General features: G+C 39.9%; 1 protein-coding gene across 15 annotated transcripts in view; it reads left to right on the forward strand.

The window, feature by feature from the left end:
- plekha7b (pleckstrin homology domain containing, family A member 7b) overlaps positions 1-23,610 on the forward strand; it is a 68,125-nt gene that overhangs the window by 34,424 nt on the left and 10,091 nt on the right. For 5 of the 15 annotated variants that reach the window (XM_078795560.1, XM_078795554.1, XM_058089286.2 and 2 more), the window contains 17 exons: positions 1,542-1,641; positions 3,513-3,617; positions 4,908-4,980; positions 5,412-5,512; positions 9,730-9,908; positions 11,459-11,839; positions 12,018-12,558; positions 14,786-14,869; positions 16,601-16,735; positions 17,328-17,381; positions 18,933-19,013; positions 19,629-19,697; positions 20,684-20,764; positions 21,506-21,655; positions 22,421-22,522; positions 22,636-22,747; positions 22,949-23,151. In XM_078795560.1, coding sequence (XP_078651686.1) covers positions 1,542-1,641; positions 3,513-3,617; positions 4,908-4,980; positions 5,412-5,512; positions 9,730-9,908; positions 11,459-11,839; positions 12,018-12,558; positions 14,786-14,869; positions 16,601-16,735; positions 17,328-17,381; positions 18,933-19,013; positions 19,629-19,697; positions 20,684-20,764; positions 21,506-21,655; positions 22,421-22,522; positions 22,636-22,747; positions 22,949-23,151 — 2,551 coding nt within the window. Of the gene's footprint in view, positions 1-1,541; positions 1,642-3,512; positions 3,618-4,907; positions 4,981-5,411; positions 5,513-7,678; positions 8,062-9,729; positions 9,909-11,458; positions 11,840-12,017; positions 12,559-14,785; positions 14,870-16,600; positions 16,736-17,327; positions 17,382-18,932; positions 19,014-19,628; positions 19,698-20,683; positions 20,765-21,505; positions 21,656-22,420; positions 22,523-22,635; positions 22,748-22,948; positions 23,152-23,610 lie in introns of those variants that run through there. The other 10 variants (XM_078795556.1, XM_078795566.1, XM_078795562.1 and 7 more) reach the window with 8 other exon arrangements.

Genomic DNA, 23,610 nt, shown 5'->3' on the forward strand with positions numbered 1-23,610 from the left:
TCCTGATGCACTAACCAATGTGAAATATTGCCCATCTCCAGCACACACACTATAACAAATCTCCTGGGAAACCATTCCAATGACAGTAGCGGTACACACTAGTGAGTGTCACATAAAACAGTCCCCTTCATGTGACAGGAAGCATCCTGCAAAGGATTCATGCAACAGCGCAGGCCTTGCAGCAGGGCTCTCTCTGGCTTATCTGGCTTTCTCCACTCATTGGTCGTATATCTCTAGCTGGTCTTTTTGCTTGATACTGGCAGTGTGGCCAGTGAAGACCTAAGAGCGAGTGCTGCTCGTCACCCCACTAGAAAGCAAAGCAGAAGCTCAATGACGAGATTGTCATGGAAATGGATCACATTATTTATGATTAGCTCACTCAAATTGGCTGATTTGCGAATAATAGACAATTTCTCCACTGAAGAAAGTCGGAACCATGTCTACGACTTTGAGTATAGTTTGGTGCATGGTATAACACACTATACTGTATTTAAGTATAAGTATTTTTTCACACTGACCGCAAGAGGGCACTCTAGGCTTGTTTGCCAGTGAGTTTATATGCCCTGTAGTTACACTTTAATGCCCCTAGATGGCACTAATGTGTTAAGCATTTGTGGAGCATGTTTGTCAGTTGTATGGAGGAGCTGTCATTTGTGCTGTAGCGCTATCTAGAAAGCTAGAGATGTTGCCGCCCACTTTTAAATAAAGCCACCCAAATGAGAGAAAACCATGCGACTCCAAATTGTCCATAGGTATGAATGTGAGTGTGAATGGTTGTTTGTCGTCTATATGTGTCCTGTGATTGGCTGACAACCAGTCCAGAGTGTACCCCGCCTCTGTCTGGAAAAGGCTCCAGCACTCCCGCGACCCTCCTGATGATAAGCAGTAGAAAATGGATGGATGAATGAATGCTGTAGTGTATTTCATGTTTCTTATTATCAGAGAAATTCTTCAAACTGAAAAATTTGGGGCACGACAGCTGATTTAGTTGAAATCCACTTCAAAGTGCAAGTTTGAACAGGAATTTCTTCTAATCCTCTGAATAATGTTGCACACAATTGTATGTCACTCACATTATCATGCTGACTTTATGTGTTTACATAGCATCTGAACTGCTTTATTCTCATGTCCAAATACAGTACATTAGCATAATCAATGTACTGTATCATGACTATAAATGACCAATAAGGTTGATGCAACAATGTCATACAACCACCACTGCAAATCAATATGTGCCTGCATAAGAGAGTTATGTTTGATGGGGCATTCAGGAAACTCAGTCTCTTGGATGGAAAAATGCTTTTTTTTTCATAAGGGACATACATACATTCTGAATTGTTATAGTGTATGATGCATGGCCTGTCCACACTCAACAGACAGCGCTATTTGTTATTTATTAAACATCTAGTCTACTTGTTTCCTACATCCTGATGCCATGAAGTAGTTGCATCATTTCTACTAGAACAATGTGTTTCAAAGCAGTTTATCAGAGAATAAACATACTCAGTCTGTTAACTGAGCTTCTCTCTCTGCAACCGTAGGTTTGAGTCCTCTATGTCTAATCATAGATCTCCAGGTATGGTCACAGAGTCCACCAAGGCTGTGACCACAGCAGCAATGGAGGCCTCCTTGGGGTCAAAGGTAAGAAAACATTTAGATAGGTTGTCCTAAAACAAATTTCAGAATGTGTTTTTTTTTTTTTTTTTTACTTAATGTTCCTTTTAATGTTTTTCTTCTCCTCTGGGTGACTAAATGCTAATTTTGATGAAGTGATTTAATCAACAGTGAAGTACTCCATCTCATTCTGATTAATGACCACATTTTTCTAGCATACTAAAATTGGATTGCACAGCAAAAGACTAATTGTATAGAGCGGCTTTATTGGTATAACTTGTTACAAACTAAAACAAATACAGGGATGTCTCAAATTGAAAGGTTTCACCATAGAATGACATGACAAATTGTCACAATAATAATGATGGGTGTAATAATAATAATGATGATAACTTACCACATTTATCCAGCACTTTCACATACTAAAGTACACTGGATTATACACTAAATATATACAGTAAAGTCTCGTTATATCGATATCGGTTATAACGAATTACTGCTTATTACGATACTATTTTCATTTCCTGGCAAATTTCTAGTCTTTTATGATATAATTAGTTCCGTTAGTATGATACCCGGTTATTATGATAATCCAGTTACTACGATGCCCTTTTCATCTCCCGCCAGCCAATTTGGTCTGCTTATATCGATACAAAAGCAGCTTAAATCAATCTTTGCTTAAGGATTTCAATACCAAAAAAGAACACGGCGAACGGCTGCTTCCAGTCAACTTTATTTTTCACACTTCCACCACCAGAGCGCAGCACACACACCGATTCGTGCACTTCCTGGTTCACAGGTCATGCTCAACCCGCCCCACATAGCTGGCCAAACACATGCCTGCAACAGAAGAACCAACTGACATAGCATACACACCTATTCCAACGAAGACACAAGCGTACAAATACATGTATTTAATTGTGTTGTATTCAGATATCTTTTTATCGCTTACAATAATCACTGTTTTTCATATGTACATGCTGGCGTTCGTGGTTTCTCTCGTGTGTATAGATTCTATACAGACGAGAGAAACCACGAACGCAGTTGGTTCTTCTGTTGCAGGCATGTGTTTGGCCAGCTATGTGGGGCGGGTTGAGCATGACCTGTGAACCAGGAAGTGCGGGAATCGGTGTGTGTGCTGTGCTCTGGTGGTGGAAGTGTGAAAAAATAAAGTTGACTGGAAGCAGCCGTTCGCCGTGTTTTTTTTTGGTATTGAAATCCTTAAGCAAAGATTGATTGATTGATTTAAGCTGCTTGACATTGTTCTATACTATAGAACAATGTCGAGTCCATTATTGCCCACTTTTAATGCAGTTCGACGCAGGGTCGGATATATCGACAGTTCGGTTATATCGATATTTTTTCCGACTCCCGACAATATCGATATAACGAGACTTTACTGTATTTTAAACATATTGGACATCAGACCACAGTACTGGACTACAAATGTGAAGGCACCCTAATAGTGTTTGTGTTTTCCCTGGCATTTTGTGTCATCTCTGGTTTCTATCATGTCATTAATTCAGCACTTTCATTAGTTGTGTCACTTGTAAATGGCTCAGTAGCTTGATAGTTATATTATATTCGTCTATGCATTCCGTAAGTGTCATGGCAGGTGTCCAATGGCAAGTTTTAAATAAAGAAAAATGCCACACATTATGATGTCTTTTCCAATGACCTTGTCTGAAAATATAAGTTATCTGTTTATAAATGGATGTGCACATCCTTGGCAATGACGGTTTGGTAATTTCACATCTCATTTTCAGCCAATGACAGCATTGGCAATTGTATCTACTTTTATTTTTTTTGAAGGTGAATGTATATCTTCAAAAGTGAAATGTGGTGTACTTTTTTTTAATAAGCAAAATGACTTCATTTATCTTTATTTGTCTTTGCAGGGATCCAGAGGTTCAAGCAAATGTCATAGTTTTGGCAAGAGGGATCAAGCTATTAAACGGAACCTCAACATCCCCGTCGTAGTGAGGGGCTGGCTGTATAAACAGGTGACCTTTCACTGATGTCATGTCAACACTACATTGTTACACTGAGGGGGTGTGGGGGTTGGATAATTGTAGTCTCTTTTACAACCATGTGAATTTATGACAGGATCAACTTTAACATCCATCGTGGGGGTATGCTGGAGCCTATCCCAGCATCTTCGGTGTACAACCTGGACTGGTTGCCAGCCAATCACAGGGCACATATAGACAAACAACCATTCACACTCATATTTATACCTATAGACAATTTGCAGTCGGCAATTAACCTAACATGTTTTTGGAATGTGGGAAGAAACCGGAGATTCGAACCCAGATCTTCACGATCTTCTGACTGTGTGGCCAAAATGCTAACCACTTAACCTCTGTGCGGCACTTTTAACATCACAAACATAAATTATTTTTAAGGCCTTTCATGCTCTCCTGCAACATATACATTGATTTATAATCCTCTGGCTGCCTTGGAAAACATTTTTGGTTGGGGCAAGTCTGTTAGATAAAAGCACATGTATGTGCAAAAATTATACACATTTAATACTGGATGTAAAGGGGCCCTATTCTGACGATTTTTGACTCCTGCAGTAGAGTAGGGGTGGTCGGGGCAGAGGCTGCGGAATTTGAGTATGTCTTAATTTAGTCAGGTTTATTTCAAACATACATACAAGGTAAAGGAGTAAAGGAGTAGGAAAAAGCAGAGCCTTTTTAATCCTAACCGCTTTCCATATCACAGCAATCAAAAATGCGATTAATTTCTCTGTTCAATACAATACGATGGATGAGTGGTTAGAGAGCAGGCCAGAGAGCTAGGAGACTTGTAAACAAGAGCAAGTAAACAGAGAAGCAGCGCTTGACGGAGGGCAGGTAGTTCATACATAAGGAAGTCTGTCCCTCTGTGACATCACAAAGGGGCAGTTTTACCACGCCTTTTGAAACCGAACGTTTTGAGCCATCACAAACTTCTTTCAGGACTCACTTCCATATGTGCAAACCTCATTATCTGAAACTTTGCCATAGTTTAATACGAGAATACAACATTCTAACTACATTTATAGGTCAGAAAAGTGGAAAAAGCAGAATAGGTTCCCTTTAAAAGAAACCGGGATCCAATATCATGATGCAAGTCCCTGAAATGAACAGGCTAATGTCTCTTTAGTAACATTCTGCCAAATAGTTAAAATGTTTGAATGGTAGAATTTACAGTACAGTGTCTTTGACTGTGCTTTTAAATGTCAATGAAAATGTTATTGTGTTATCATCCTAACCACAACATGTGCATTTTTCCTTGTGAACTTCCAGGACAGCTCTGGAATGCGACTGTGGAAAAGAAAGTGGTTTGTTTTGTCCGACTTCTGCTTGTTTTACTACAAAGGTGAGCATGAGAGGCACTTTGAGCCAAGGTTGACTGCAGCAAAATGCAATAAATCAACTTTAAATAAAAAGAAATCAATGAAGTAATTAATGAAACACTTTCATTAGACTTACTGACCCTTTTTTAACATTTGTTTTTCATCCCTTCTGCTGAACTCTTCCTTTTGAAAATGGATGGGGATGTTACAATGGATGTCCTCCATTGTTTGTCCAGAGTAAAAGATAAACCAACAGCCTCCTCCTAGCGCCACATGGCCTGACTCATACAGTTGTCACCCATGAATTACGCCTCACTAACTTTTCCCACGACTCGTAAATCCTGAGTCACTTGTAAACATCGTAAAACATCTTGGCACAACTTGTGGTTTTCTGTGTGTTTTGGGGGGCAATGACTGACACGTTTGTGTGTGCCGTTATGTTTTTTTACTTCAGACAGCCGTGAAGAGACGGTCCTCGGTAGCATTCCTCTGCCCAGTTACGTCATCTCACAAGTTGCACCTGAGGACCACATTAACCGCAAATATGCTTTCAAGGTAACAATGTTCTTTCATCAGAACGTGTCAAATGTTTATTTCTTATGATGACAACCGCTTCCATCATGGATGCAGATTATAAGCTTGAAGGTCATCATTGTTTTATTATTCATTATTAGATATAAATAGGCAGCATAGCCACTTCATCGTTTACCTGGAATTGGCTTTGGTATGCGAAAATACATATCTGAATATTGTTATATGAAGTATATCCCAACATTTTTTTTCCAAAAGGTGAGTTTACACAAAGTCAAAGTCTGACGTTTTGTGAAGTTGTTTCATTAAAATAATAAAAAAAAGAGTTATACAAAAATAGCCACAAAATTAAAATAGTCCATTCTCTTTGTGTGATAAATATACAAAAAGTAAAATACTTAGAAGCATCAATCATCTTTATAACAAACCTTAGCCATGCTCAAATCCTCATGTAATACCAAAAGCACAAAAAACAACATATGAAACACATTTTAAATGTCAGCAGCAACTCAAATAAATGTTACCATACTTTAAATCCACTCTTTATTGATATCAACGATATATTTGATTTTGCTTAAAAGAAATATATAATATCAAAAAAATATCAATATATTGCTCAGCCTTAGCCTTAGTGGAACCTCTGAAGTGATACGATTGTATATTTTATGAAAATATATGCTTCCAAAGTTATGCAAAAGCTTGAAGACCGCATTAAACGGTTCATTTTTGCATATGTTTTGCTTTTTTTATGGACATAATGTATAACAGCGACACCAAGGTGCATTTAAGTTAATATTGGAGTTTTTATTGTTTGTTTTTGTATAGTTTTATTGTTTATCGTTATTTATTGTTTTTGTTAATATTAAAATTGGTTAGGTTATTTTTTACACTATACTGAGAGACACATTGGAGATCAACCAGCATCGCAAAGGTGATTATTTTCCACTGTAGAGGTGCCACAAAACATGCACCAGAATCAGATATTATGTGTTTAAGAAGTTTGGCTCAGTTTAATGCATCTATAAAAAAGTTATACAGCTTTATATTGCTTGGAATGCCAAAAAAGTCAAGCAGTCAGCCCGTTCTCCACTCAACAGTATGTTTACATTGTGGAAGAAGAAATATTTAGCTCGCTCTGAGGTGTTCTTCCAGATGGTCGGGCTTGGGTCGTTAACCTTCTTTTTTAATAACCCCCTGTGATGGTTGGCTCTGCTGCATTGGTAACTTTACGCATTCCAGGCAGGATTCTTTCATGAATTAGCATATCTACTTTAAGCACAGCAGACTTTCCAATGTTCTTATTCAGTGATGGGTGGCAAAGAAAATAAGTCATTGTTTGTTTTTATTTTCATTGATTATTCATTGCTCATGTGGAGAGTACAGTTCAGTGAATCGGAATGCCACATAAGTTGCATTAATAATAGCACAACAGTAGTCAAGTCCATTTTAATATTAGTGTAGGATACGTTTTTAAATGTATGTTTCCTAACTGCTGTAAAGGATTCATTCGTTTTGGTTTTGGTTCCATTGACAGTGTTATATCAAATATAACAAATATCTTTGCAATGACACATAGGGCTCTGATTTTGTGGCGCAGCGTAAGGTGGCGCATGGTGGCGCAGCGTGGCACACCCTCACCAGCCCTGCAAATGGCTGCCAAGTCATGGGATGATCTTCGCCGCAAATGAAAGTTGTTATTGGTTGTCAGCACCAATCAGTGATGACACAGAAGTAAACAAAAATAAGCTTAATTGAGGCATAGTTGATTATGATCCATCCATTTTCTTTACTGCTTATCCTCACAAGGGTCACGGGCATGCTGGAGCCTATCCCAGCTGTCGAGGTACACCCTGGACTGGTCGCCAGCCAATCACAGGGCACATATAGACAAACAACCATTCACACTCACATTCATACCTATGGACAATTTGGAGTGGCCAATTAACCTAGCATGTTTTTGGAATGTGGGAGGAAACCGGAGTACCCGGAGAAAACAGTTGATTATTATGTAAGAAAAAAAAAAGTATAAAACCTTACTTTTGATGAGATAGGTTATCGTTGTAATTAGCATTTTTGTATTTGGCTTATCTGTGTTATCTATGTGAAAATGAAACATGAATAATGCCATGCTGCTTTGTCTTACTTTTTCCCGTTTTTGTTTGTGGTTGGGATTTTGTTTTGTTTGATTTTAAAAAAAAAACAATTTTGCCTGAAAAACTTCTGATGGTTAGATTTACATTGTTATTGTACTTTCATCCACTTGCATATTAGAGTGCATGCATACATGCAGTTGATGTCCACTGGGATACATCGTGGGCATCTGCAACCATACATTTCTGGTGTGATCTTGACCTTTTTCAGTCTTTTTCAGTCATTTGTGGTTGGTCTTCATATCGTCTGCCGTGATGACGCTATGTTATTTTTGCTCATCTCGCTGTCTTTCTCTCATTCCCTGTTGTTCAATCGCCTTCCATTGTGACCGGGTGTGTGTGCGCGCGGGCCGAGTGAGTTCTGTTCTCTCTCTGCGAGCGGCCGTCCTGAATCACACGAGTTTCCTGTCTTGCATGATTACTGTAGGTATTTGATTTTACTTCCAGCATCACTTCCTCCCCATCCTTAGTCCATGTGACTTCACCACATTCTACCTGGTGTGGATTTTTTTTGTTCCTAAATGTGTTGGTCAAGTGTTGTCGTGAAACAGCTACGGTGCATATGGTCAATACCAGAGACCTTTGGGTTGCCGTCACTTTTAGCTTGATTGGTCTTATTTGGATAGTGACACATTTCATATTGGATCTGCACTTAAGGAAATTGGATTAACAGGAAAGTGCAGTGTCAGTGCAAAGTAGCACTAGTGTTTGCATGTTTGCCAAATATGGTCATGGATTCAATTATGTTTCAAATTGTTGTGTGTTGCAACTCAGAGCAACTAAAGTTTAAACCAATTATGTCTGAGCAGTGGGCGGAGCGACTGAACAATAGTTAATGCTCTCATTGGCTCTGGTATTTGTCCTGTCATCCTTGTCATCATTCATTTTATGCTCATCATTATCATAGGTGAGGTGGGACATTTCGGACACAATTTTATTTCTTTATTGTTTTTTTGTTATTTGTCTTCATCAACATTTGTAGGTGTGTAGTTTCAGAATCAGTTTCAGCATACAGTGGTGTGAAAAATTGTTTTTTTGTCCCCTTCCTGATTGTAAGGTCAGTGTTCATGCCTCCACTGGGCAAAAACAGCCTGCATGGGCAGCGTTCCAAAACTACTGCTGAACAAAAAGAACTTTAAGGCTCATCTCAGTTTTGCCAAAAAACATCTTGATGATCCCTAAAACCTTTGGAAAAATCCTCTTTGGTCTGACGAGACAAACCTTGAACTTTTCAGAATTTCAGAAAAAGAACATCATACTGACAGTAAAATATGGTGGTGGTAGTGTGATGGTTCCTCCCACCCTCCTTAATAATAAAAAACTTTAATTAAAAACTGCATTTTGTGTTCAGTAGTGTTGTCCTTGACTGTTTGATGAAACAGAAATCAGGAAGGGAGCAAACACTTTTTCATGCCACTGTATTTTCTGAAAATATGCTTGCATATTCTTTTTTTTTTTAATCGCAGTGTCTTTCACATGCACCCATTACAAGTTAGAGCTGTTTCAAGAACATCACGTAATTCAGCTTGCAGTTGCCTCGATGCTTTTATAGTTCAGGGCTTCAGGCAATGTTATCTGACTTACAATATACTGTTACAAGTTTTTTTTTCTCTCGCAAGAAGGGTTTTCCAAACACACGATGGGAATTTATCTTTGTTATAATAAATGAGTGTCTGCTTTGGCCTTTGCCATTACTTGGAGAACAATATATGTCAATGTTATGGCAATACATGATGTATTTTAGTACGCTTGGGTCCTGGGTGTTGAGCGCTTTGGGAAACCCTGCAAGAGCTTTGCAGCCAATGCACTAATAACTTAAGATGATAGTGTTTTATTTTTGGTGCAGAGCCACTGTGACCAAATCGAGATTATATCACCAAAATAAGCACCTCTTGTGCCTTCATGCATGATTATGCTTATTTTACAAAGAAGATCACAATCTTTTTGCCATGCAGCAGCTTTCTATCAGAGATCTTTGCAGATCTCGTCACATTATTATGATGTTTTTTTTTTCCATAGCGTACTAAAACTAATTTCTTTAGTTTGAGGTTCTCATATCTTTTTATGCTCTTTCTCCCTGTTTTTTGATAGGCGAGCCATACAGGAATGCGCTCCTACATTTACAATAAGAACTCTGTAATTGGCTCACAGGCAGAACACAGCGGGATGCGGACATATTTCTTCAGTGCGGACACACAGGAGGACATGAATGGCTGGATCCGGGCCATGAACCAAGCGGCGCTGATGCAGCACACTCATGCCTTTAAGAGGTTAGTCTCACCGGACAGAATAGGCCTCTTCTCCTATTGGCTGGCTTCTGGCTGTATAATTGATCCCCTCCCCTCCCCTCCATTAAAGCAAAGAAATCTGTGTGCACAGGGTGTATTGAGATATTGAGATAATAAAAAAGAAAGCAGGTGTCACAACACCATTTACACATTCACATCTGCCTTACAAACTTCAATGATTTTATTTTATAATTGAGCCTTTCCCTGTCTTCCCAGGAATTATTTTGGCATTCTTCCGTAGCAGGTCGGGCTCTGACCATCTGTTCAAGGTCACTTTTAATGTCTGAGGTGCATCTGCTTGGGACTAGATGAGACCTGTAAGACTGTGCCAGCTGGACATGAGCCTTATTCTTCTACAGTGGTTGTTTTTACAGCTCAAGACACAATGTGCACTGTTTCTGTGTTTGATAACCTAGGAATATATGGGGAAATGCATCACAAATGGCTTTCCTGACTGGGTGCTTAGTTTAGATGGACTGTGTAAGATTGCCACCTGGTGGTGTGTCTTACACACTAGCCCTTCCTTCATGGTGAAGCGTTTTATTTTAACCATCTACTTCTTGATCTGAGTCATGATCTGAAGTTTGTTCAGTGCAACATTGTAAATATTGACTTTATGAGCATTTCATTTAAATTATTAAATGTATTATAATATAGGTTGAGTGGTTAGCGCGCAGGCCACACAGCTAGGAGACCCGAGTTCAATTCCACCCTTGGCCATCTCTGTGTGGAGTTTGCATGTTCTCCTCGTCCACATGTGGGTTTTCTCCAGGGACTCCGGTTTCCTCCCACATTCCAAAAACATGCTAGGTTAATTGGCGACTCCAAATTGTCCATAGGTATGAATGTGAGTGTGAATGGTTGTTTGTCTATATGTGCCCTGTGATTGGCTGGCGTCCAGTCCAGGGTGTACCCCGCCTCTCGCCCGACGACAGCTGGGATAGGCTCCAGCACCCCTCGTGGCCCTCGTGAGGATAAGCGGTAGAAAATGAATGAATGAGGGAATTATAATATATCATTATGTAATCCAAACATTCTCTATATTTAATACATGGCCTCTTGATGACTTTGGACGTTTTTTGTCATTCTCTACATTCTCAATTTTTTATTTGCAACTAGATGATGGCACAGTTAGAGTGTACTTGTTCTCCCTGTATCTTTGGTTACTTACAGTTGCAGACAAACATTTTGAACTTGAAATGTGACCAACTTGCAGGCAAGAATGTTAAGTTTTTGTGGCAATATGTCAATTAAAGTGGATATTAAATAGAGCTGTTGATTGATGAAAAAAAGACCAGACTAATCACAGTTTTCAAATTCACCACTTGCAACCGTATATCTACAGTCGGACAATTTTTCTGAATTTTATTAAAAAATGACAGCGTAGGATTATTTAGATGTCTATATGTATTAACCTCCAAATCAACTACATATTTAATATTTATATTTATTTATAACAAATTGCTTGAGAAGCGTTGCTTGCCATGATGCGCTAATATGTTTATGTAATGCTGTATTTTTTAACCTTTCAGAGATATGGAAAGACCAGATGAGAACCCACATCCGACACCTCCACAGACCAATCATGTCAACCACAACATTTCTCAGACTGAAGCTTTTCTCAGGATAGACAGGGAACACCTTCGTGATGATGGGAGCCGACTGGCTCCCGGAGATGAGGGGAGGTACGTGCTGGAGGTCCAAGGAAGGTCTAGGCTCTCTCCGACCTCGGTCGACGTTGCCGCTCAAAGGAATGGCCATCACAGTACACAGCAAGGACAAACTCCTTTGGAAAAGAACGGGAATCTGGTGTACCAGAGGGGGTGCGACACAGAAAAACATTCACAGAGGAAGAATACGCTGGCCCAGGTGGAGCACTGGGTCAAAGTTCAGAAAGGTGACCCACCAAAGAGGTCAGTGGGAGTGTGCAGTTAATTTGACTCAATAAATATGACAAGGTTAAATGATGCCCTCTAGTGGACAGATTTCTCATAGAAGCTTCCATAGGAATAACTGAAAAGATACCTGATTTAGGGTCAGAATATACATGTAGTATAAATAGTCATACAAATATGTTTGTTTCTCTGTCAGTGCTCCCTCTGCAGAATACAACCTCCCACGACGAACTCCTCCCTTGAAGGTGAAAGTCAGCACAGCAGATGCCTCCTGCCAGTCATTACCAAAGTCTCCCCACCTCCCATCTGGCAGCAACTCTCCCTCCGCCACCTGTAACCTGCCCAGCGACTACAAATATGCCCACGACCGACTGAGCCACTTCCGCATGTCCACAGACGAGCGCATGGCCACCAAGGAGGGAATGGTGTGGCAGCTGTACGAGTGGCAGCAGAGGCAGCAGTTCCGACATGGCAGCCCGACAGCGCCCGTGCACACAGGGCCCAAATTCACTGACTCCTCATCTTTCACCGTCACCGTGGAGATGCCTCGCTCCATCTCTGTGCCGCCATCTCCCTGTGAGGTCCCACCATCAGTCTCCCCGTCTTTTAAACCATTGTCCCCCCGCAGGCCACACACCCCATCAGGCAGGCGGACAGTCATGCCTCTGGATGATTTATCAAGTGTGGACAACACAGGAGCATCCTCGCCCGGACGCATCTGTACTCGCCTTTCTCAGGTTTGACACATTTGATGGATAACATTTTTAGGGCACGATTTACTTGTAGTGGATACAATGTCTTGTCACTGACTTGGTACTGCTTTTCTTTTGCAAATTAGATACATGCACCATTTTTACAAAGTTGCCTAAGAATGATGTGGATTAGTAAGTTGAGGAACAGAAACTATACGTGCATTAGGAATCCTTCTCTAATGTAGCAGTGGACAATTAGTGGGGACATGAAGGCCTCATCCACATTCTTTCAGCATTAATAATACAGTATTCTGCTAACAATGTTTCAGTGTATTTCCCACCTCAAATATACTGTAGCTACATAAGGTAACCAAAAGTGTTTACAATCAGCTCTCAAACTACATCCATAATTAGAAACATTTTCTTAAATGAAGACTTAATTTATGCAGCTCTTGGATTTCCATAGCTCTTGCAGGTGTACTTGAAGTTACATTTTATTAAAATTTATGGGTGATGACATTTTGGGACTTCTTGCAAGGAAACTTAATACTGCATGGTAGATATACTGTAAAACTCAAAATCCAGGTTTTGTCCTGTTGTTGTCCAACAGGGGGCAGTGTATTTGAAATCTCATAATTTTAACTAGAAGATGATCATATACAGTATAACCTGCTAAGTTGACATATGAGGTTTTTTTTTTACATTTAGATTTTTATCTTTGGTTAGCAACGATTATAATTTTTTTTACAGTTTTCTACAATTCCATCTTTTGCATAGCGATCGATCACTTACATTCAAACAACTGAACTATACAAGTGTAGTCAAAAGCAGTTAGTAATACATCCGAACACACACACACACACACACACACAATCAGGTTGCATGCCACGGTGGACAGTGATTAGCATGCAGGCCACACAGCAAAGAGACCTACGCACATAGGGATGAATGTGAGTGTGAATGGTTGTTTGTCTACATGTGCCCTGTGATTGGCTGGCGACCAGTCCAGGGTTTACCCCGCCTCTTGCCTGAAGACAGCTGGAATAGGCTCCAGCATACCCGCGAGGATAAGCGGTAGGAAATGAATGAATGAATGAATGTCTTTCATTTGTTATGTGTTCAGTGTGAGTGACTGAGGAGTTAATTAAAAGCTATAATTGATACAACTTACATCACCAGAACGGAACTCTGACACTTGTAGTGAGAGTGAATCACCCCTCCAAAATAACCCAGTGTAACACAGTCCGCACCCACTCCACAGGTGGTTTGAGCCTGCACTGCGTTATTGCATGCAGATACCGCCACAGAAGAGCGAGTGTCATCTACGCCCCGACACACCCTCATGCAGCATCTCCCTGCCAAACCAGAACCACACTGGCCAACACTCATACACATACACATGCCTCACATTTGGCTCCTCATATAAAGCATCACACATGATCTTCCCCCCACAGTGTAATTATATGCATGAAATTATAATATGGATAAACTGTATTTTCAAACAAAGGCAGCCACAGTGACCATGCGAGGAAGCAATGTTTGTGAGAACTAGATGATGTAGACCAACTTAGTTTTGGTGTATCCAGCATCTTTAAGGCTGATGAGGCTCTCGTAGTATCGGTGTGTGTGTGTGTGTGTGTGTGTGTGTGTGTGTGTGTGTGTGTGTTTGTATATCCCTGTGGAATATCATTAAGAGAGATGTTTTATTAGCATCTAATCCAATGTGCCCAGGGCTTGTGAGCACCCTATAAACATCTCCAGTGTATCTCAAACATCAGCAGCGGTCTCTTTCTTCTGATCTCACATTTAAATAAAAAACCTATTATACAGCAAAAAATAGTGGCTTGGGAATCTCTGAGGGAACGGCTTACAGTGCTGCTCTTGCTGCTAGCAAACAAATGTTATTTTAAGAAAGCAGGTTTTTGCTCTAATTTATGTGGAGTTAATTAAATCTCTTGTTGTTTGTGTCCTTTTAAGGTTGGCTATAGAAGGCCTGCTTTTTCACCAATTCTGTATGTTCAGCAAAACTGTCAAATCTTCCCAAGCCCTGTAGCGTCACAAACTCAGGGGCGCACCTTGTTACCAATAGAGATGGATGGAAAAGAAAATGAAATATGCTGTGTAGTCATATTTGTTTGCAGACTTGTTCGGAGGCTATGTTATGAACTTTGATTCCGTGTGATGTGCTTGTTTCTAGCACTGAATTAGACATTCTGTTTGATTTAACACTATGAACTATGGTTAACATGTTGATGCATTGCCTTCTGTACAGACCTCCCAGATAGAGAGAAGGTCCATGCCATCTATGGGATACATCACACACACTGTCAGCGCACCCAGCCTGCATGGCAAAACGGTAGGAAGCTCTTTTGTTAACACCGTTCACACCATTTCACTATGACATAGATGATAAATAATGACATGAAAACTTTTGGTCGTTTTCAATAGGACCTCAGGTAGAACATGGTTTTATTCATAAACAAACATTCAGGTGGGCTTCCCCAAATTGAAAATGGCTGGTGAGGGAATGATTATACAATGTAACCTTCAGTGCAAGTTGAACTTGACAAGGTTAGCGCAACATAAATTACTAAGAGTCCAGGACGTCCATCTTGCCTGACACAAGTCCTCAGCATATCTCATTAAAAGTCAGTTCAGTCAGCATCAAAGTATTAACTTTGGCAAATGTTTTGCTGTTATTTTGGCTTTTATGTTACATTTTGCCCAAAAACAAGGTGTGTTAAATCAAAAAAACTTACTTAAAGGGCACCTATTATGCTCTTGCCACTTTTCTGACCTATAAATGTAGTTAGAATATTATATTCTCGTGTTGAACTATGCCAGCGTTTCAGATAATGAGGTTTTTGTACTTGGAAGTGAGCCTTGAAAGAAGTTTGGGATGTCTCAAAAAGCTTGGTTTCAAAAGGCGTGGTAAATCTTGCCCCTCTGTGACATCACAAAGGGGCGGACTTCCTTATCTGGTTCATAGTTAGGAAGCGCTTTGGGCGTGTGACCAATCACAGTGGAGTGGGCGTGACAGGAGGAGGCTCGGAGGAGGGTGGAATAAATTAAAACAGACCGTTTTGGCAGGAAGCACAAATCAAAGGACCCACAGCTGGAATAGGTGCAGATTCTGGAAGATCTAGAAAGTTTTCTGTGTGGGTTATTGCGTGTAGCTGCTCTATAGGAGACCACAACTCAATACAAAGTGTCGAAAAATTTGCATAATAGGTCCACAAAGATAAATTAGATTTTTTTTTTATGTTTTTATATTTTTTTATTATTTTTTATATGTTTTTATGTTCTAGTATTAACAGTGATTAACTTCCTTTTACACTTCACACTTTTTGACACATATAATGATTCAAAAGTGCAATACTTGTGATGCATCTGTGAGGCGACTCACTTTCATCACATTTTATGATACGGTGGAAGCTCGGTTTAGGGTCATCAATACTTCCCAGAAAGTTCTACTCAAACCAAAACGTACTTTGACCGAATCAAATGCTAGGACTTGCAACATGGGCTCCACTGTGGGTTATTTTGCAGCCGTGATCCATAAGAAAAGAAAAGACTTGTGGTGTAACTGTGTTCATCAGCAAAGAATTACAGAACGAGCCACTGATGACAACATAGACGGGAGACAGAAAATACTATCGGTTCCAGTGTAGTTCTAAATGTTATAATACTACTTTAAACACTGCGTATACAGCTGTGTTTCATAGCAACAAAAATATAGAAGAATGTTTCCAAATCTAATCCTAATCCAAGGTTGACCATTTCCTGACATGATATATGCTGGCCCTTAGTTCCACTGCCACCCAAGACAGTTGATTTAATCATTTTGTCTTATGCCGCAACCTTAAAGGTGTTATCATATTTATATCCTACTGAATGTTTCTCCTGAGGTCATCAATTCAATAGACCAATAAATCATCATCTTCTAGCTGTCCACAGAGCAGCTTTAGCTCACTTTATGTCCGCCTATGGGCTCTTTCAGCAGCTCAACCACAGTTCTGCTCAAATGTTTTACTGTTAGTCACTAGTAACTCATACTTCTGTGTCCTAAACCTGGACCTGGCTACAGCCAGAGGAGCTGACCCTGCTCCTCATTCAGCTCCGGAGGCACCAGGCCAAGATGGCTGGTGTGCAAAGTCCCAGTGACGTGTTCGCTCATCTGCGGCATCAGCAGCACAACGGCCTCCTAGGCCCCAGCATGCAGGTCAGCAGGGGCCCTTTACTCAACATCCTCGACCACATTTTGCAGCCCCTGTTGTCGCACAATGACCTACCACCCCCGTCCTTCTATCCACACCCAGCCAATCCTGATCATTCCCTGCCTGACTTATGCGGTCTTGTTGCCTTGCTTATGTACAACTTTAGCATGGACTTCATTCCAGGAGAGTGTATATGAAAACACACTAGTAAGGATCACACATTAAAAGCATGTTGCTTGTTGGTTGCTACGGCATTGAACTTAATTAAGTCCCTTCATGCCTGCATTTGTCATTTTAAAGCAGCCATCATTCCGCCGTCTTCCCTTAAAGAGAGACTGAAGCTGCAGCGGTGCTCGGTAAAGGCAACTCCATCGTCTGCCTAGAACATGTGGTCATCCACCACCGCACACTGCTGCTCAGTCCGCAGATACAACATACTTGATTACATTTTTGGTTTTCATGTTACTAAAGATAAAAAAAAAAAGTACAAGTGAACTGTAATTGAGGGCAACTTCAAACGAAAGTTGTTCTATGGTAAGCCCATCATCCTTTGCAGCTTCGTTTTAAGTGATTTATCTCTTCACTGCTCATTTAAAGGCTGATGATACTTACATACAACTGAAGAAGGACCTGGAGTATCTAGATCTGAAGGTGGGCCCCAGCAAAGTCTTTTTTTTTTTGTCCTGTACACCTCCCTTTTCTCTTCCAACATCTGCATCTTCACCACCCCCCTAACCCCCCACCCTGCTTTTAATGCCTCCAAGCATGCTCGTCATTTTGTATGTGTTATATGTCTGTTTGATAAGTCAACGTGTTCAAATGTAGTGATTGGCTTCTTTATTGTCTTCATCAACATATCATATTGGTGACATTTCAGGTTCATGTAATAATAGTAATAATATATTTTTTAAAAGAATAAAATATAAATATGAATACAAAATGAAAAACCCTCCTACTGTATATCTATTTTTTAATTAAAGTTATAATATTAGAGAATAATGCAGCAATATTACAATCTTAAATGATGTATTGCATTTTTATACATGCACAGCTTTATCCCATAATAATACAATGTTATTCTTTTAATCTAATAAATGACTTTATGCCTGTAATATTTTTTACGTTTTTTTCTTGAAATATGACAATCATAAGATCATTTACAACCAATTTTCACATTATATTTTAACTTTTTCAATTGAAGTCTTGTGCCTTTACAACTTTTCTAAAAATATATAAATATAAATCTGCCACACACATCAATAGTAGTGCAAACCCAACACCTTATATGTATTTCCAATTTCAAAACACATTTCTAGTCCATTCAGCCTCAAAATGACACTTGTCCCTCGGTGACAGCGAGGTGCATTCAGGGACACTACTAACATCACCACAATGGGCTCTAATTTTGTACACCAGGGGCAGCGCACCTGCTCTGTGCCGTGCCTACGCTGGGCCAATGGGGTGTGGCGAAAGCACTTTGTAAATTTCATGAGCAGCACAGTCTGGCGCAGCACCGCGCACCCACGCCTCCATCCCTCCCACCGGTGCAAGTAGCAAAGAGGGAGGTGAGAAGGCGTGTGAAGGTTTAACATAGCCGAGTGTAATCTTAACCAATGAAATGAACGCCTCTCATTGCCTTTAAATGCGCATCAGAGGCCACAATGCGCGTCAATCATGACGTACGCCCCCTTGTGGGACACGTCATTTGTTCCTTATTTATCTTTCTTTCAATAAAATACAGTAAAATACTGGGCATGCTTCAGACAACTAATTTGAATTTGTATTAACGTATTCAACATTACTTTAAGATTACCTTAGTCCTGTAAAATATGGATGAATATAACTTTATTCTTCTATTATTACAACTTTATTCTTATAACATTGACACATTTTTATTTTATGTACACAGTGTTATTTATGTAATTTTATTTTTGTAACCTAACATGTTTTTTAGTTGCTATACTGTTTTTTTTTCTTTTCAATGTGGCCCTAATACATAAAAATGTGGTAGGTTCTTAATGCATGCTGCAGCTATTGTGTTTTATGAGACTCAAACCCGCAGTCACATATGTATACTGCAGTACATGAGTCATTAAAAAAAAATCCACTAAAGTACATTAAGACCGTTAAAGAGGAGGGAGGCCACTTTTATGATGAACAATAATTTTGTAACCCCTCTCTCCATTTCCTGTTCCAAAACAGATCCAAAGTAATGAGCCGCTGATTGTTTCAGTTCACAGCGGGTTTGAAAACTCTTCTCCAGGTTTTGGATTCTGTTGCAATGTAAGGATGTTGTTGGTGTGCAAAATCAAAACAATTCTACTGATTTGGAATCAAATGTAATGCATCCCTGGAAATGAGGATGATGCATTTGGATTGGGCCAATCATAGACTACAGTGAGAAGATATGGAGAATGTGATCAAGCCAAAAGTCTACTTTTTGCTTTCCTGCATGCCATTAAGCACTGCATTCGATGACCTTTATTTTTGATGGTGGTGGGGGCGGGACTCTGGCTTCCTGCAGAATGAAACTATATAGAGTATATGTGCTTTTTTTAGTAGGAATTTCTATTGGAATCCTATTAAATTCTTAATAATAAAGCACAATTCTGCTATATTGTATTTTATTGGTGTGCATGTGAGGTAACATTTACTTATTTGTCTAAATGTTAATGCCTCTAGCTTACGTACTAATATTTGTTTTTCCAGTTCATGTTCGTTATTTGATCTTCTCTACATCCATGCGGCTTAACTTCTTTTGTAGCTACGTTGTCTTGTTTGTTGCGATGCCATGCAATATTTATGTGTTGACTGGGAGCGTTAAAGCCGATTATCCAAATATGTGGTCATAATAGTGTTAAATATTCTGTGTTGTTCTGTGACTATTGGCTATTTCAGGTTACAGGACGGGAAAGCCACAGGAAAGAAGCACTGAGGCCTGTGAAGATAGCCGAAAGTGATGCTGATGTAAGTTCATCTTGTTTTTACATATGACGAGATGAGTTAAGTATCTTATTAAGATCATTATTAAGACTAAGATCATTTTGTCAACCTAAGTGTGTCTTTTAGTGTATATTATATACTGTGTATACGTGTGTGTGTGTTAACTTAAACAGAGACTGTGGAGGCAAGAGAGCATAAATACACTACAACACAGTTGGGATTCCCACCCAGACAGCACAGTGAGGGTCTTAAGAGTATCGACCACAGCTTTTATTTTCCTCCCTGCAATTTAAAGGGAAAAATACATGTAATGGGACTGTTAGATGTGGAGCTGTTAAATTTTTCAGTTTGATTTGCCCGACGCTGCTTTGCACGCTCTTTGTTTGCAGCCGAATAGAGGTAAATAGGATGGATGTCCTGGCTTTTCATCATTTGCATTGTTCCACTTTAACAATTTATAAGGAAATTGCCAGAAAATTTGTCAGAACAATGAATATTTCATGCAATTAAAAAACAACAATATACGGCCTCAGCAAAATAAAAACAGCTTAATAATTAATTGAACAGAATGATAAGTAGATCTGAGAAAAATACAGTGTGAGAAAGACTGTGAACTTGGCAGCCTTATGTTGTTTGCATAAACACATAACCCATTTCTCGGAAAAACACATCTGTCACTCCTAATAAACACACTTTTGGCCAAAAGTGAATATGAAATCGTGGATATTTGATTACAGTTTCTCATAATGGCTGTTACCAAATCTGGAGACAGTGTAGATCATTTATCTGTCTGCATTTGAGAAAGAAAGTCCTGTGGAGATGAAACTTATTGATGTCTTCACACAGAGAAGATCAATTTATTTTATCTAGCTGAAACGGTCGACTTCTTTTGAAAACACTAACTGTGGCCAACTCTTTGCTTCTCTTCAATTCACACTGACTATATTGTATTATGATGATAAAGATATACCATAATAATGATATAAATGTATTATTATTTTTATCTCCAGGTGAAATTAAGCCGACTGTGTGAACAAGACAAGATCCTTCAGGAGCTAGAAGCCAAGATACGCACATTGAAGGAAGATAAGGTTCTGTTCTATAAATATTATTGTGTGTAGCATGTGTGGTTGTATAGATGCTTTAATTCATGCCCACATTTTTGTTGAACACTCTGCTAATATAAAAATAAATATGAGTGTGTAACACACGATAATAATTACATTAATTCAGCACAAGATGAATAATAATTTATCTGCAAATAGGCAGGGAAAGCACCTAGACCCTTCTTAAAGCAATAGCGTTTCATAGAACAACGGCAAACAGAGTGAGACTTCTTGTCAGACATACGGTTGCTTTGTCTATGTGGCGGGGGGAGGCGGGGCAGCCTGCATGCACACACAGCAAAAGTGTGGAGTGGAGGAACAATGCAAGGTAACATAGTAGCAGTTAGGAGAGGTAATAGATGCTAAAGCTGTTTGAAAGTGGTAGCAACATGAAAGGCATCATCACTAACTTACCCACCTCAAATGACCCGACCCAGTTTTCCCATCTTGGAAAAATATTGCAAAATACTCAGTGAGACGTTTGGTTAAGAACGTCAATACAGAAAGTCATTGCAAAAGAAATGCTGCTTTTTAATACAGTTCAAAAGCCAGTGTTTCAAAAAAAAATGCTGCAAACGTTAGACAGAACAAAGTACTGCAGAGCTGCCAAAGTGTACAGACTTATACATTTATCACACTCAACATGACTCTTATATACTGTACAGATACAGTTCAGATGAATTAATAAACATTGACACGTGACTGTGTCTTCATGTGATTTTGCAGGACAAGCTGGAGTCAGTGCTGGATGTGTCCCACCAGCAGATGGAGCAGTACAGAGATCAGCCAGCCCACATGGAGAAAATTGCCTACCAGCAAAAACTACTGCAGGAGGATGTGGTGCACATCAGGGCGGAAATATCCCAAGTGTCCACAGTATGTCATTCATTCATTCATTTTCTACCGCTTATCCTCATGAGGGGCGCGGGGGTGCTGGAGCCTATCCCAGCCGTCTTCGGGCGAGAGGCGGGGCACACCCTGGACTGGTCACCAGCCAATCACGGGGCACATATAGACAAACAACCATTCACACTCACATTCATACCTATGGACAATTTGGAGTCGCCAATTAACCTAGCATGTTTTTGGAATGTGGGAGGAAACCGGAGTACCCGCATGCACGGGGAGAACATGCAACTCCACACAGAGTTTGCATGTTCTGTGAGGTCTGTGCGCTAACCACTCGACCGCCGTGCCGCCCCACAGTATGTCACTAATTTTAAATTAGTGTGATGAGGGAAATACTATGAAGGTTATTTTTCTTCCAGTGAGGGGTAATCAAATTAATTACGATATCAAATGTTACTGGCAGAGATATGTGGCACGACTTTATATGCTGATATCTATAAAACAAAAAACAAGATAAACTCAATCCTGACAATTGCAAGTTGCCAGGTCAGCCCTATGCCTCATTCTCATCAACCAACTCTCACACTATAAAGGTAAATCCAAATAACTTTACACCCTGTCACATAAGTTACGCAATATTTCATTACTTTCTAGGGAAAGTAAGTTGTAACTATAACTAATGACTCAACATTAATATTAAACACATGTACAAACATGGCTTACACACGTGATGAATAATAATAAGATAAGACTTAATGAAGAACTAAATTGGACCTATATTTTTATGTGCAGGAGATGGAGAATGCATGGAATGAGTACATCAGGCTGGAGAAAGATGTGGACTGGCTCAAATCAGCCCTGCAAGGACAGATGACCCGTACTGACCTTTCTCAGGTGTGTAGTAGTCTCCAGTACGGATGTATGCGAGAGAATCAGTCCAGCTTCATGTCGTCCATACGACAAATGTACAGTAGTTTCATTGTTTCATTTCATTTCATGTGGAACAGCAAGAAAAAGTCCAGATGAGAAAAGAACTTTGGAGGGTTGAGGACGTCATTGCAGGTCTCAGCAGCAGTAAAGCCAACTACAAAGTCACTATCTCCTCTGTGACCAACCCAGGTAAGAAGAAGCTGCTGCGATAAGATACTTAGATGACACCCACAAATATTGTACATTAATTTTCATGTATGGGTTGTCCCCGGAAAGCTTCTTGTTGTTACTACTAATGCCTTGAACGTGCCCGAAGGAGACTGTGGTTGCCTGTGTGTGTTTATACACATTTCATATCTTTGCATACTCCGAATCTTCCCTCCACTCCAGAGAGGAAATTTGTGCCTTCAGTGTCGGCGTCGTCAGTGCCTTCAGGGACTGGAAGTCCGTCTGCTATGGAGATGAGATTGTCCCAGCAGCAGCAGCACAGCCCCCACCTCAGTCCCAATAGCCACAATGCTACAACACCTATGCTATCCCCCAGTCATCAGCCCTCACCCCACAACTCAAGCAGCACTACTGGACCTAAACGTGTGAGTGGCACGCTGTTATTCATTACACAAATAACACATTTGACTAATTTATGACTTATTTAAGGGTTCATGACATCCCGCACTAGGTAGAGCAACCGCAGTCACACTGAATGTATGAGAAACATCCAGCAGATGCCTGGTGGGAAACATTGTGTTTGTCTACAACCATGCATTTCTAGCAATAATAAAATTCATAAATTCAGAAACATTTTCAATGAACTCCAATGTTGTTCTCATGTCTAGTCTGTTTCCTGCTAGTTTCAGTGCATTCCAGTTGATAATTCTATATGTGCCCTGTGATTGGCTGGCCACCAGTCCAGGGTGTACCCCGCCTCTTGCCCAAAGACAGCTGGGATAGGCTCCAGCACCCCCGCGACCCTTGTGAGGATAAGCGGTAGAAATGAATGAATGAATGAATGAATATATATATTAATTTTATACAAAATTTTGTATAAAATC

The sequence above is a fragment of the Doryrhamphus excisus genome, linkage group LG13 (genome assembly GCF_037039965.1).
Source record: "Doryrhamphus excisus strain RoL-2023G ecotype Guam linkage group LG13, RoL_Dexc_Guam_v1.1, whole genome shotgun sequence".
Taxonomy (NCBI): Eukaryota; Metazoa; Chordata; class Actinopteri; order Syngnathiformes; family Syngnathidae; genus Doryrhamphus; species Doryrhamphus excisus.